The sequence below is a fragment of the Parasteatoda tepidariorum genome, chromosome 5 (genome assembly GCF_982258835.1).
Source record: "Parasteatoda tepidariorum strain Cologne lab strain chromosome 5, Ptep-v5.0, whole genome shotgun sequence".
Lineage (NCBI taxonomy): Eukaryota > Metazoa > Arthropoda > Arachnida > Araneae > Theridiidae > Parasteatoda > Parasteatoda tepidariorum.
In genome coordinates, this window is record NC_141759.1 from 54,494,006 (window position 1) to 54,509,079 (window position 15,074).

Here is a 15,074-nt window from a genome sequence, read left to right on the forward strand (position 1 = left end):
AAAGTCAGCACAAACTGGAGCATATATAGTTTCTGTGTGGGAATGCGCAAGTATTATTATACGCAGATATTACGATATAGATGAAGCACTTGAAACCCTGTTCAAGTTCAGGAAGCATTCACGTCATGGGAAAAGAATTTTGATCTTTCTGAAACCTATTTTGAATATTACACATTTTTCTCACCATATTCAAGTATTTCTAAAGCTCTTAAAAAACAATGCTAAATTCAACTAACTTAAAATTTTTTAAAGGTCACGGGAACCCCATTAAACTTAAGGACTTTTTCATGGTTCTTAATTTTTGTGATGCAAAATTATGCGCCATTGAGCATTTTTAAAGCACATATGAATAATGTTAAAAAAAAAAAAAAAAAAAAAAAAAAGAAAGAAACTAAGCAATTACTTCGTGATAGCTGCAGTTCTTTTTCCTCCTAAATGCATATGCACCATCTGGATCATTATCTTCATCTTGATCAGACTGACTCTGTAAAATAATTTTAATTAGACCATCTATCACGTAAGAAAAACATTGTTATTTTATTTATTTTAAGTGTAGGTAACAAAAAAGTTGAAAATTATCTTACCAAAGACAAGCCTTCATCTTCAGAACTTGCAAGTTCTCCTAAGTTTATGTCCAGACCATGACTATTTGCAGAGACAGATTTAGATGAGCTGGACTCTGGCCTTTTCCTTTTGTACTGACGTTTCTTCGTAGGTGCACCTTTAACTGGCTGCAAAAATTAATCCAACATTAATTCAATAAATAATAAAAAAAATTGAGAATTGCAGGAAAAAAAATTACATAAATGAATACTTAAGTTAAATTACAATAGGATGACTGCTAAATGAAAAATATAGCCTGGCGGGACTTCATTCAATAAATTACACACAAATAAATTTCAAAAAATTCAAATATAGTCAAATTAAGCAAGCAGCTACGTTGCTAAAGGAAAAAAAAATCTCTTCCAGGACCCCCCAACTCTGTGACCCTGACTTCAAAAAAATATTTTCCAGGGCTAATCAAGGATTTTTAACTTAATACTTCTTTTTGTGAAAAATTCTAGTGACATTTTAATTTTGTGAAAGCTTTTAATGTATCATTATTTTCTGTAAGAAAATATAATAAGATGAAAAAAAAAAATTAATTTTAAGGAATTATTTTCCTTAATAATAAAAAGCTATTAAGACACTTGTTTACAACAGTTTATAGCAAATACTATTTACAATTCAAACACATATACAGGGTAAAAAAAAAAGAAGAAAAAAAAGACATTTAATTTAAATAGGTTAAAAAAAATGTTCTATAACATCTTAAGCCTTTAATTGAAATCAACTAAACCATTCAAAGTATTTTATGGTTTTTAACTACTTCATTTAATTGTTAATTTGTGCTTTCAAAACAAACTAGTACTTTGATTCCTTAAATATGCAAACAAAATGATATAAAAAAATGAAGAACCGAATATTTTCAATAATCTTCTATAGTACTTAAAAAATTCCGACTTTCCAAGTGAATTTCAATGAAAATCTCTAGCATGCAATTTTCATCAAAAAACTTGGATTTATTTTTATTTGTGATGTAAAATATTAAATTTTGTCAGCAAAAACACAATAGAATGAGAATGGTCACATGGGAAAGTTACACTTAATAGATCTATTCTACTCGTGATTATCCATCTGTTTTACCTGTGATTAAATTTATGAATACAGAAAGCTTGAAGATTTAAAACAATTATAACCAGATTAAAAAGTTTTTAAAAAAAAAGAGAAAAGAAGAAAGAGACAATGTAAGACAGAAATTTGACAAGAAATAATTACAGATAACACATTTGTTATCTTTGGAATGTTAAAACTGATATTTCTGACTAGCTGCAAAGATTTTAGTTAAAAATTGCAAATTCAAATTTTATGACAAAATTAAATCTCAAGACAATTCCAGGTTAATTAAAGTGAAATTGCTTGCTTTAATACAGAAGCATAAATAAAATAATAACACAGACCTTGCTTTTAGTTACCCGTGTTTCTTGTTTAATTACAACTTGACTATTATTTACAGGAATAAAGCTCTGCCGAGGGTGCTTGATTGCAGAAACTTCAGCAAGCAACTGGCCACTAAAGTCTCCTGCTTGGTACCTAAATGGAAGAAAAAAGCATTTAAAAAAATTTAATATATGACCAATACATAAATATTCTTATTTACACATAACTCAAGAATAGAGCAGTCAAATTTATTTTTGGAACATGATGGGTTAAGCTGCAGCTTTGGTACAGCTTTAAGGGAAACAGAGTTTGAAACAGAGTTAAAAGGGCAAAAGCAGAAGAGAGGGAGTGAGAATTTCTAAAAAATGAGACATCTAATTTGATTTAATAAGAGAAATACAAGAGCCTTTGAAGGTAAAAATTTATTTTTTCATTCATTATTGGATTCTCTAAAAAATCTTTCTTCATTTACCACACAGGTTTATAAAACAAACATGTAAATCATAATATTTTTTTCTATCTTTCTCACATTACCTTGTTATTTTTTATTCAGCTGAAATTAAAACATTTGGAACATTGATAAAACCAAGCTTTTTGCGTAATACATGATGACAATCAATATGGCAAAGAAAAATCTCATTTTGGAAAAGAAAATAATGCACTTTAGGGGGAAAAAAATAAAAGAGGCACCTTTGAAAATTGAAAATCAAAAATAAACACATTTTAACTCCCCTACAAGCCCTGTTATAACTTACTGTTTTATCGAGTTACCACTATCTTTTTCAAATCCCAATATATCTTTTTTTTTTTTTTTAAAAAAAAAAGGAATTTATCTAATCTCAGAGGTAAGCCAATTTTAAATTATTTAACACACATATCTTTTTATGCCTAACCATTTGAAGTTACTAACATGGTCATATATCCAGCACCTTTTTTCCACATTAGAGAATCTACAAGATGACTTAGAAATATTCAATCGAAGAAACTTTTAATCAAATTGACCACCCGCTGTTTGATTCAGGACACTTGTCATATGTACTAGATGTTCGGATGTATGGTGGTACTTGTTCGGATTCAGATAACTACCTGGTCAAGGCCAAATTGAGGGCTAGAATCCCCAATGTACGCAAATCTGGCAGCTAACGGTGTGAGAAGTGTAACTGTGATAATTTTAAGAATGAGACAATCAAATATAAGAAACAAACTATGATATCAGATACCATTAGAAATAAGAAAATTGAGAACATTGCAGGAATCTATGAAAAATGGAGCATGTTCTCTTAAGCTGTTCTGAAAACCGATAAAAATGTTGTGGGTAATGCTGAAAGAGGCATTTGGTTTGACGTTGAATTTCAACACAGTTACTCAAATTAAAATTGACGCATATGAAAAATTGCTCTGTGGAATACACTTAAGATGCTCTGAAGAGGAATATAATAAGAGGAATAACTTTATGATGCACTCTAATTTTGAAGATTTCAACTCAAATCTTTTTCTTTATTTTAAATGCTCATTCTGAAACAGGCTGCAAGATTTTTTTGGGAGGAGTAATCCTTTTATTCAAGACCAGAGAAAAATAAAATCAATTTTTTCAGGCTATAATAAAACACTGCCATAATCACAAAACTTCCACGAAATCCAAATTCTTTTATGATATAATAGTGAAAATCAGATAAAAATTAAATGGAAGTCTGAAAAAAATTATAAAAAGTGGAGGATTTTCATCCCTGTTAGTGAAAGACTTCACCTGTCATGTGCAACGCATCCAAACATTTAATCTATAAATATTTTTATCAAACCATTAAAAAAAGAAAAATATATATATACATACCTCTTTTCGAAAACCTCTATTGTAAGATTAAGCAGTTCCCTTTTTGTTTTCTCACGCCGTTTAACATATTCAAGTAACGTGCTGCAAAAATTCGATGCTTTTAAAAACAAGTAAATTTAACAAGTTTCACATTAGATAAAACACAATATAATATAAGTTAAAGATATTAAACTACTTCTGAAACCAACAGTTCTTAACCAAAAGTATTGGGAAATATGAAAAGGCCACTAAATTTTATGAAATCCTATTTAATTAAATTAAAAGCATTGCAATGCAAAGCTAAATGTTAACTAGTTGAAAAATTCTTTTTAAGTGAGCGCTATTGAGAAAAAAAAGTTAAAAATCAAAATGATTTGAAACCCAAAAATAAAATAATCTAGGAACTAAGTGAAAAACTCTGAAAATTTTATGTGTGAATAATCTATATCAATTTGTATACTATACAAGTTTCATATTTAACATAACTATTTGAACTAACATTTATAATTAAATTACATACTATTGCAAAATATATTACACCTTTAGAGTAACTAATTCAAGAAGAAGAAAAATGATCAAGAGATATTTTGGATCAATATGAAGCCTGAAATTGGAAAATGAAGCCTGAAATTGAGAATATCTTATCTTGCGAAATACAGCTGAGTTGAAAATCAGAGTGGGGAATAATCTCTCTGAATCCAGTGTGGCAGACGCACATGCAGACTCGCATGTATTTCATCAAACATGTAAAATGATTAGCGCTCTCATATGCTAACGACTGACGGTACACCGAAATAGATTACTAATAGGTTGGTAACCAATAGGTCCTATTCATTTAATAGTCACTTTTTGCTTGATGAACCAACCCTTCGCACTCTGAGTACTTTCAAATGATATTTGAAAAAATATAAGCATTAATCATTTAAAATTCTTAAAATAATGAGGTTATTAATTTTTTAGGTATAGAAATTTTTTATCTTAGGGTGGTGACTGTTAACGGCACCTCAGAGATACATCTTTTTTTCAAAAAAAAAAAAAATTTGAAATATTCTATAGCTATAAAAAATTAAGTAATAAAAATACTATAAATATGAGACAAAATTTAGTTAATCATACTGACTTGACAAGAAAATTCGACATGGACTAAAACAATTAGAAAAAAAGGGGAGGAAGTGCCCAGTAGCTTAATTAATTTGAGTCTCCAGGTTTTTTTCATTGTCTCACCACATGGTTAGTGGTTATTTTCAGGCCTACTTACAAGCATGTTTTATATAATCTATCAGGGTGCGTAGCCAAATCTTTGAATCAAAAATAAGCACTTTTTAAAAACTTTTCAAGCACTTTACAAAAATTTTCAAGTACTCAAAAAATTCATATTCAATCAATGATATTATTGAAAAACAAAAACTTTTTATAAACAGTTTTAGCGTTTAAAAAAAAAAACCCAAAAAGAAACGGGCGTAAATCGAAACAATCAGTACTTTCCCACATCACTGAGTGAATTCAACTTGACCCTGAACTCAGAACAAAAGTACCCTTACCCCCTACGTCAAAAAAAGTGTTAGAAGTAAAATAAAATAAACAAGAACAAAATTAAAATAAATTAAAAAGAAAAACATTTCATAAGGATCTGATATTCTCTATCAGAATTGGAGCACTCGGGTTTCGGTTTCAAGTGTGCGCGCATGCGCAAGTCATAACGTGGGTACGACATGAAGTCCGCGTGAATGATTATGTAGCAAACTCCCCTTTTTTCGTGAAATGCATGGGATCCACCAGATATCACTGAAGGGAAAAACAATTACTCGAAAAAAAGCACTTTTTAAAAACGCCAGCTGAAAAAAGCACCTTTAAAAGCTTTTAAAAACGAAATCCCCCCAAAAGCACCTTTAAGCACTTTTTACAAACGCTAAGCACCCTGTCTATGTATGTGCTACTATATTTAACTATTATATGGTTTAGAAGAAAAATATTATTTCATAAAATAATTTTTAAATAGGGTATTTTCTTAAAGCAGAAAACACTAACTAAAAAATAAATTTCTCAAAACAATTTTTCTTTCTAGAAAAACAAATTTATAAAGTCACCTCATGACCCGATTCCATTACATCTGAAATTACAAATTCAAATATGGTTACAATTTATAATAGAGCTTTGCCTTTTCTACTAGAAAAAGAATATTATTGACAGTAGACAGTGTGACTTACACAGCTCTACTAAGGTCTCTGCGTAATTTTAACATCTTCTCATAGGAAGCTTCATCATTTTTTCGATTCTAAAAGAAATGAAACAATTTTAAACAAGATAATGAAAAAATCTTAAAATGTTACACATTTTGTCAAATTATCTCTAAATACCTTTCGTGTTTGCATCTTTTCTGTTCTCCGCCTGAATGCAACATAAGGATTGTTATTTGTTGAACCATCTCTTTTTTCCGTTTTGACTGTAGGTATGAGTGGATGTTGCTGGAAAAAAGAAAAGCAAATTTAAGATATACAATCACATGTAGAAATGATCTCAATATTATGTCTGCTTATGAACACATGTAATTAAATTTTCAGCATTATGAAAAATCTTTTCACAATCATTAATGAATTACTTCACTGTGTCCTGGTTAATTTATGGGCAACTATAGCACTTACATACAGAATTGGTAAATATCATTAAGTCAAGTCGTGAAGTTTTAACATAGTTATGAAAATTAAAATTTACAAATGATCCTGAAGGAAAAACAGAGACATGCTAGATTTGTCCAGATTCAAACATATTTTACACCACCTTGTCTTGTGGCAGTTATTGCTACAGATTTCTTTTAGTTTCATTCAGAAACAAAAATTCAAAAGTGCACTTTTTCATTTCAGAATAAAGATTTACATTGCCTTTTTAGTACAGTGTTCTCCTTAAGCGCCTTTGAGGAGGATGGCCCAAACTACTTTACCTTTGATTCCTATAAATACACCTTTTCTTGCCCTTTTTGGACAAATAAGCCACCATCCCTTAAAAGCATTGCTTTTATACTCATATTCCATATTTTATAAAAATTAGTTAACTGCTAAAATGGAAAAAAAAAAAAAAAAAAAAAAAAAAAAAAAAAAATCAAATCAAAATTATTATTGTTACATTACAAACTTTTACTTTGTCAGGATTTTCCTTAACTGGTTAAATTTATAAGTGTTTCTTTTTTCCAAGAGGGTATATTAATAAATTCTTTAAGCCACTTTAAAACTTTTTATAAACAAATACCTTTTTTTTTAAAAAAAAAAATGCACCTTTGAATGTTCATTTAATAATCTTACAAGCTGTTTAATAAAAAATTATTTAGTTTACGTTTCTAGGAGGAAAAAAAATTTATGCACAGAAATTGTGTCTCTTAGCATGCTTTTAATTATTTATAAACTACAAATTTTTAGATCAGTGAACACTACTTCATGAAATATACACATAAAATAGCATAAAAAAACAACTTATGATTTTCAAAATCTGGTTATTTTTTAATACTATACTATTATGATTAGGGCTGCAAGCTTGTCGCGTGAAAAAAAAGACCTGAAATTCGCGGAAAATTCGAGCGAAATTTTGAAAATTGCGCAGCTTCTAAACACAAAAATTTATTATATAAATGATTCAAAAAAACAGAAATCACGCAAATAATAAAAAAAAAAGCTTTAAAAATACACAACAAAGGTATTTCTTTTAATTTCAAGGAATATTAATATTTTTACTTAAATGAATAGAATTTTGGAACAAAGTATTGTACATTGTCAGATTATTCTCATTTATGCTTAGTCTTTCATCAATTAATATATTTTTATACTTAGAAAGCGATCTTTCTGCGCCCACGCTGTTTTTAGGTACCAACAAACATCGAATTGTCAATTTTGGATAGCGTTCGGTCTTTGATTTCCAAAACTCGATCAAATTCCTTTATCAACTCGCTATTCCTTGACCGTTGCTTTGTAAGAAGTAATTGCTGTGGAAACTCAAACATTCTACATTCAAACTACAAGTTACATATCTCCCTCTCATCGAAGAAACTGATCCCTATTTAAGAAATCACAAGAAGCCACCCATGAAAAATTTACTGGATATGTAGAAAGGCAGTAGAAATTTCATTGCTTAGTGCAATTGCCTGTCTAACAAGTTTTCTGTCAAATATTTGATTTATAACATTTTTCTTTGTTTGTGATTCCAATTTCTTTTGTACTCTTACTGACTTCAGGAAAGTAATCCTATCAGTCTATTACCCTCCCTAGAAAGACCACCTTACTTGACAAGATTGTGATTATCACTATATTTTCTTCTCATTTTACTATTGATTCACTCCCCTAAATATCTAATCAATTTTACATGTTCAATTTAAGGCTTGAGGAAAGTAAAAAAATTCTGTTAAATAAAAATATTAAATTAAAAATGAAAAAAAAAAAAAAAAACTTTTTAAGCAATTTTCGCGCAAATCAAAACATATTGAGAAATTTGCGGATTTTAGAAAAAAAGATGAACATTTTGTGGAAATCAGTGCAAATTCGCGCCGCGACAGACCTGCAGCCCTAATTATGATGCATGTGCGAATTTCCAATCAAGCAATCAGTTTCTGACACGCTCGATTAAAGTTCATTCGCCAATCAAACATGTCGAAACCGGCCGCCGGTCTTTCAGTAATTGAATGCTTCCCTTGCCAAATCTTATTAACTCCATAAAACAAGTTGAGAAAAATTATAAATTAATATAATTGTTTTTTTTTGTTTTTTTTTAAATTCTTCATAAATTAAATATTCAAAAATTCGATTTTGGCTTTTTTACTGCACGTGAATTTTTTATCTTATGTCATATGTTAAGTACAAGATATAATATCCTTAGAGTAATTATTATTACTACAATTTTTTCGTGATTAAGGGAGATAATTGCTTTGGCAAGTGAAGAAAACTTCATTATATAAAATATATGTTTTATTAAAGAGTTTAAACTGTTTTGTTACTGATACATAATATTACTAATATTACAACTTTTACCATGTATAAATTTATTATCAATATAATTGTTTTTCTCATTAGCTGTATTTGAGCTCTAGTCACGTTGATTTGGTCATAAAGTTTTATAACATTCCTAATTAATAGGAGAAATAAATTTTAACAAGCCTGTCATACCTTTTCTTTTGCCACAGTTCTACCAAATGGATGCAATAAAGTCTGGCCTACATTTTTCAGACAAAGTGGTATACTAACTACGCATTTTCTTATGTTAATGACATTATATTTTGTATCCTTGTCAAAGTCATACTTGAATCGTATGGCAATTATTCTATCTTAAATTCATGTAGATATATACAATCCGTACTAATTCTCTTGCAAAGTCATGCGTAGTCTCGTTAAATGTTTTCGACAAAACAGTATTTTAGAAGTGTTATTTGCACATGGTTTTAAAATCTGGATAATTTCTTTTTAATATGATTCTATTATGATATTTTTCTAATACCCACATCAGTTAACACAAAATAGGAAATAAAAATTTCATATACTGATTTCTAAATTCAGGGATGAGAGTAGTCAGAAAATAAAAAAGAGGAAATCCAAGAATATATATACATAAACAAAAATTTGACAAAAAAAAGTGCGATTTTTAAACTTGTAAACCATGTGATTATAAATCCCGATATGAGGTTTTTAAATCACGTGAATATGAAACTCTACATCGAATTTAAAAATGCGAAAATACAAATCATGATGCGCAATTTTTAGATCATTATGCATAATTTTTAAATCGCACGATATTACAACCGCAAAAACGAATCACGACATGATTCGGATTTTAAGCTCGTGTAGCTAAATAGGGTTTTAAAAGCTCGTAAACACAAATCGCGACATTGGTTTTTTAAATCTCGTAAATAAGAATCTCAATGTACAAGATTTAAATAGCCTGAATAAGAATCGCAAAGCTCAACTTTTAAATCTGGTAAATACGAAAATCGATGTTTGATAATAAAAATCACGATTTTAAAAATGCATAAATACAAAACACAATATTGGATTTTGAAATCTCATAAATACGACTCATAATGTACGATATTTAAAAAGCGTAAATAAGAATTGCAATGCGCAACTTTTAAATCGGGTAAATACGAAAATCGATGATTGATATTAAAATCGCGTGAATAAAAATAGAGGTATTTGCAGGTCTGGACTTGGGATTTCTAAAAGGCTTGTTTGTATTGTTTTTTGTTTAGACATAATAAATAAAAATTAACAAGATTAATTGAATGAGCAAATAAATATTTTCAACGCAAATCCACTTCTATTTTTTTTTTTTTTTCCTCTTTCACTCCAGAATACAAGAAGCAGCGACGTCTGAATTACGAAAATACGAGCTATCCCGCGGACGGATAAAAAATACGGAAAATCTTATTTTCTGAGCGTGAAATCTGAGAAAATAGCTAATATAAGTAAAAATGCGGAAGGGTTAGCAGCTAGGACGTAGTCTGAATTTTCTGTTTATCTTTGAATATCGTAAATAAATATTATTATTTTACTTCAACGACTGAAATTTTTTTTTTTTTTTTTTAAAAAAAAGCGGGATATTTATTTAAAAAAAAAAAACGAGAGTCAGAGTTTTTGATAAAAAGGCTGAAATTCGGGAGACAAAAGCAAAAAAAATCTCATCCCTGTATGTCTCCCCTCATCCAGTTTTATCCGAAGGAAATTATTTTTAGAGAAACTTCAAAGGGTGGAATGAGGACTTCAACAATTTCGCTCCGCGGAAAATTAAATTCCTCATAAAATATTTTAACTTGTGCAAAAAAAATTTCAGCGGAAATTAGCGGGAAAAATCTGAAAAAAAGCGGAAATCCTCGATTCCACAGAAGAATCTCATCCCTGTAAATTGCAGAAAAACTTATTTCCGACAGGGAAAAATGGAAAACTGCATTAAAATGCAGAAGGGTTGGCAACTATGAAATCCATAACTATTAGATATACTACATTTGCAGCGACATTTTTAATCTAATAATTAATAATAAAAAACTTACAGTTTTAAGTCTTTTATTTAGCCAATAATCATAGACTGCAATAATGATGTCATCATCGTCTCTTAAAAGAAGCTTGGCTTCTTTCAGTGTAACGACCTAGAAGAAAAACAAAGGTTTTAAATTTGAGGTAACAAAAAAATAGCAAAATCTGAGAAATAACTATTAAATAAACAAATATTAGACAAGATATTCAATGTCCTAGTTTACTAATTAAAACTATCTGAAATACTATTTATTGGAAAGTCAGAATAAAAGAATTAAACACATTTGCATCCAATTACATATTTTGTTAAACTATAGACTATTTATTATAGCATTTTGTTAAACTTCATATGTTATATTCCTTTCTCCCATTTAGTTTTACAAATCAACACAGAAGTTTTATATATTAAATTGCTACACAAACATATACAGATAACACTAATATCAATATTTATGCCCATTCGTTAATGATGTATTAAGAGTTCGCGTGATGTGTCTGTGACGGTAAGACGTTTTTTGTAGGAGTCTGGGACTCTGAGGAATTATTATTTGGACAGTGTGATATTACGCTGTATTTCGAGAACCAGAGCATAAATTAAGGTATGATATTTGTTATGTTCAGTTTATAAAGTATGAAGAACATTTTAAGTGTTGATTTATGAGAAGTATTGATTATAAATGATATTCTTAAAGAGGAGAATAATAGTGATTTAAAGAAATTATAATTGCTTCGGGAATAGAAAAAAAAAAAATCGAACAATTATGGTTAACGTAAGAGGAATGAAAAAAGATTTGGTAGTAACTGCATAAGAATTAGGTTTAGAAGTATAATCAGAACATAAAATTGTTGATTTAAAAGATTTGATAGAAAAAGTGATAAATTTAAAAAGGACTGATTTTGTCAAAGAATTTTTAATCACTATAGTTTCCGAACGTATTGAAAGAGAGAAAAAAGCAGAATTATTAAGTGCAGAAAAGAATAAAAACAAAACAACTGAAGTAGCATTAGAATTCGAGAAGACTAGCCTTGAGATTGTTAAAACACTATTAAAATTAACTAGAATTCTGACCGAGAGTAATAGTTCTAACTTAAACGTGGGAAATGATTTTAGTTCAAGTAATAATTACTTAGAAACATCAATCAAGTGTTAAAACTTTAACTATTACCGTTTGTATTAAACCAGAATCTTGAAATTTATTTTTTAGGTCTCTTGAAAAAGTATTTATAATAAAAAAAAGTCCCGGAAGAATTTAAAGTCGAAATATTATTTAATCTGTAAGGCGAACAAGCGACACATTTGGTAGTTTATGCAAACACAGAAGAAATGAAAGAATATCATAAAGTTAAAGCTTTAATTTTAAAAGAATTTCAACCTACCCCAGAAGCCTGCCTAGAAAACTTTCTTAGCGCTAAAAGATCAAAAAATGAAAACCATATGCAATCTGCTAGTAGACTCAGAGCCAATTAGGATTTTTATTGCGAACTTAAAAAAGGAAAAGATTTTGAGACGCTGAATGAATTAATAGTTGCGATAGATTACTAAGCACGTTAGATAATGAAATGTAGAGTTTTGTTAGAATAAAACAATTAGATACTTGGCCTAAACCAGGGTTGGCAGGTTTTTGACATGTGACAGTTTAAACCATGGTTTAAACCGTCACGTCAAAAACCCCACTGTCAAAAATGTCGAAAACCTATATAGTGAAATGTGAAATTTAATTAATACATAAAATTTATATATTTTTTATAAAGGATAGTGTTTCTAAATATGTTCTAGAAAAAATAAATTTAAAATTTTGGAGAAACACTTATATTTTGAATAGTAACCAAAATCTTGTACTTTTGAAAGCTCACATCTTTTGTAATATTATGTATTCATTTTCATGTGTTATTGAAAATCTGCAGAGATATTATTAAGAAATTTATTTATAACCAAATTTAGTGTATAGTATAGATTATACTAAAAATTAGACATTTTTAAAGATAAACATTAGCAGTTTTGTACATTAGACATCTCTTAAAGAAAAATCTTTTAATATTCTTTTAAATCTTCTTAATAATCTTTTTTAACATAAGACAATACAAATTTAAGTGCTTTCTGTTAAATACACAGAGTAGTTAGTGTCGATTTACAGTATATTCAGCCTATTCATTTACTATGCTGAAAATTTAGTTTATCCAAATACTTGTGAATTTCATTTTGCTGAATACTATATACATAGTTTTGTTGAATATCTAAATATTCAGCTGTTGAATAATTAGTTCTTGCTTTCAAGATATGCATTATTTGTATTCTTAATACAAGTGGGGGGGGGAATTAAGAGGTAAAAATTGTTTTAAAATGATAAGTGTAATAATTATAAATAAATATAATAAACAATATGAATTCTATTTATCATTATTCCCAAATATAACTACTTTTAAATTCAAATTAACATACTGGATAATAAAGATATTCGGTATAACATTAAATTTTTTTTTCATACACTTGTATCAAGTTTGTATTTATACAACATAACTTGTAAGTTCCTTATAAATATTAGTTATATGTTCCTTATATGTCAAAAATGCATAGTAATAAACTTTTAATTTTCTTAAGTATCAAAAAAAAAAAATTTTTTTTTTCAAAATATAAATATTTAAAAATATTTTGTGCAAAATTTTTCTGCACATGCATTTGAATATAAATTTCTGAGATTTTAAATCTGTTATTTTACCTTAATTTTAATTAAAAAATATTTTAAAACCTGCTGATTACCTATAATATAATTAAATTTCAATATAATGCATGGCAACTGTTGGTAGTTTTGAAGTTTATATATTTTTTTGGCAAACTTTAGTTTTTGACATTTTTGATGGGTTTTTGACGGTTTAAACCAGTATTATACCCTTGTCATGTCAAAAACCACTTTTTAACGTCAAAAACCCAACTCTGGCCTAAACCTAGGCAGATCGCCGAATTGTGCGATAATTGGTTTACCTCTAAAAGGTAGAAATTTTTCAGAATGGTATAATTCGGTCAACAACCGAAAACACGAAGTAACACAGAAACATCTAAAAATAAATCCAGAGATAATACTGCAGGGGTTACAAATGTAAATTCCAAGCATTTGTAGAGTTCTAAAACTTTAAATGAAATTAATGTGTACCCGTTATAATCCGCATTTAAAGAACAAGTCGAGGCAAAATTAGCAATATTGCCAGTTTAACCCAGACGATTGTCTATTTTATAGTTCAAATATTTTGTTTGCTTTAACAGACAAATTAAACACCCCTTGCTTAATTACACCGGAATTATCATTCCAAAAACTAAAGAAGTTGACAGAAGCTCCTTCGCTTTTTACTCCAGACCCTAAAAAACTGTTATACAGTGTGATGCAAGTTACTATGGTGTTGGTGCTAGTTTATCCCATAGAGATGATAACGTTCAGCTTTACTAGCCAAAAACTGAACAAAGTGCAGCAAAACTGAGCTACAATTGAATGTGAAGCTTATGCTGTTGTATGGTCAATTAAAAAGTTTGAAAATTACTTGTTTGGTGCACTTGTTTAGTTAGACATTATAACTGATCATAATCCTCAAATATTTTTACAGAAATCAGCACCCCAATCTGCTAAGTTGCAACAGTGGGCTTTGGCTCTCCAAAGGTACAATATCCATATTTCACACTGCCCAGGTGCTCAATTGAAAAATGCTGATGGTCTATCAAGACTAGTAAGTGATTAAATGTTTATGTGTACTTTTTAAAAACAGACATATGTAATAACCTGTTTCATAACAAGCCTTTTCATCTGTAATTATATATATGAGTATTATTGAAATTTAATTTTTATTGCAATATCATATCAATTGTATCAAGGATGCTTTTCATCTGTAGTTACATACAGTAGGGAACCGATTATCCAGAACGATCGGGACCATCGCTATTCCGGATAACTGATTTTTCCGGTTTTCTGAATCGCTACAAAAAGCCGTTTTTTTTTTTTATTGTTAAACCCAACTAAAAAAAATATTTGGAAATAATCTTAAAAAGAGGAAAAAACGATGAAGTAATACACTAATGATTATTTCCAAAATGATGGTAAGGTAAACATCTTTCAAAAAAGAAAGAAAAATCCTAAAATCTTATGAGGAAAAAAAAAAAAGAATTTTTTTTAAATGGCGGGAAAATTTATCGAATTTCGTTCCGGTTTTTTGGTTTTCCGGTTTTCTGATTTCCGGATAAAGGGTTCTGTACTGTATAAATACAAGTTTTATAGACATTTGATTTTTGTATGTAGTAA

The 15,074-nt window shown here is 28.7% G+C and overlaps 1 protein-coding gene across 1 annotated transcript in view; it reads right to left on the reverse strand.

Annotated features, from left to right (window-relative positions):
* E(Pc) (Enhancer of Polycomb) overlaps positions 1-15,074 on the reverse strand; it is a 58,809-nt gene that overhangs the window by 21,096 nt on the left and 22,639 nt on the right. Inside the window, exons 4-10 of the mRNA XM_087163955.1 lie at positions 10,809-10,904; positions 6,148-6,255; positions 5,998-6,065; positions 3,812-3,892; positions 2,001-2,133; positions 585-731; positions 404-484 (exon numbers count right to left, since the gene is read on the reverse strand). Of these exons, the coding sequence (XP_087020081.1) occupies positions 404-484; positions 585-731; positions 2,001-2,133; positions 3,812-3,892; positions 5,998-6,065; positions 6,148-6,255; positions 10,809-10,904 (714 nt within the window). The remainder of the gene's footprint in view (positions 1-403; positions 485-584; positions 732-2,000; positions 2,134-3,811; positions 3,893-5,997; positions 6,066-6,147; positions 6,256-10,808; positions 10,905-15,074) is intronic.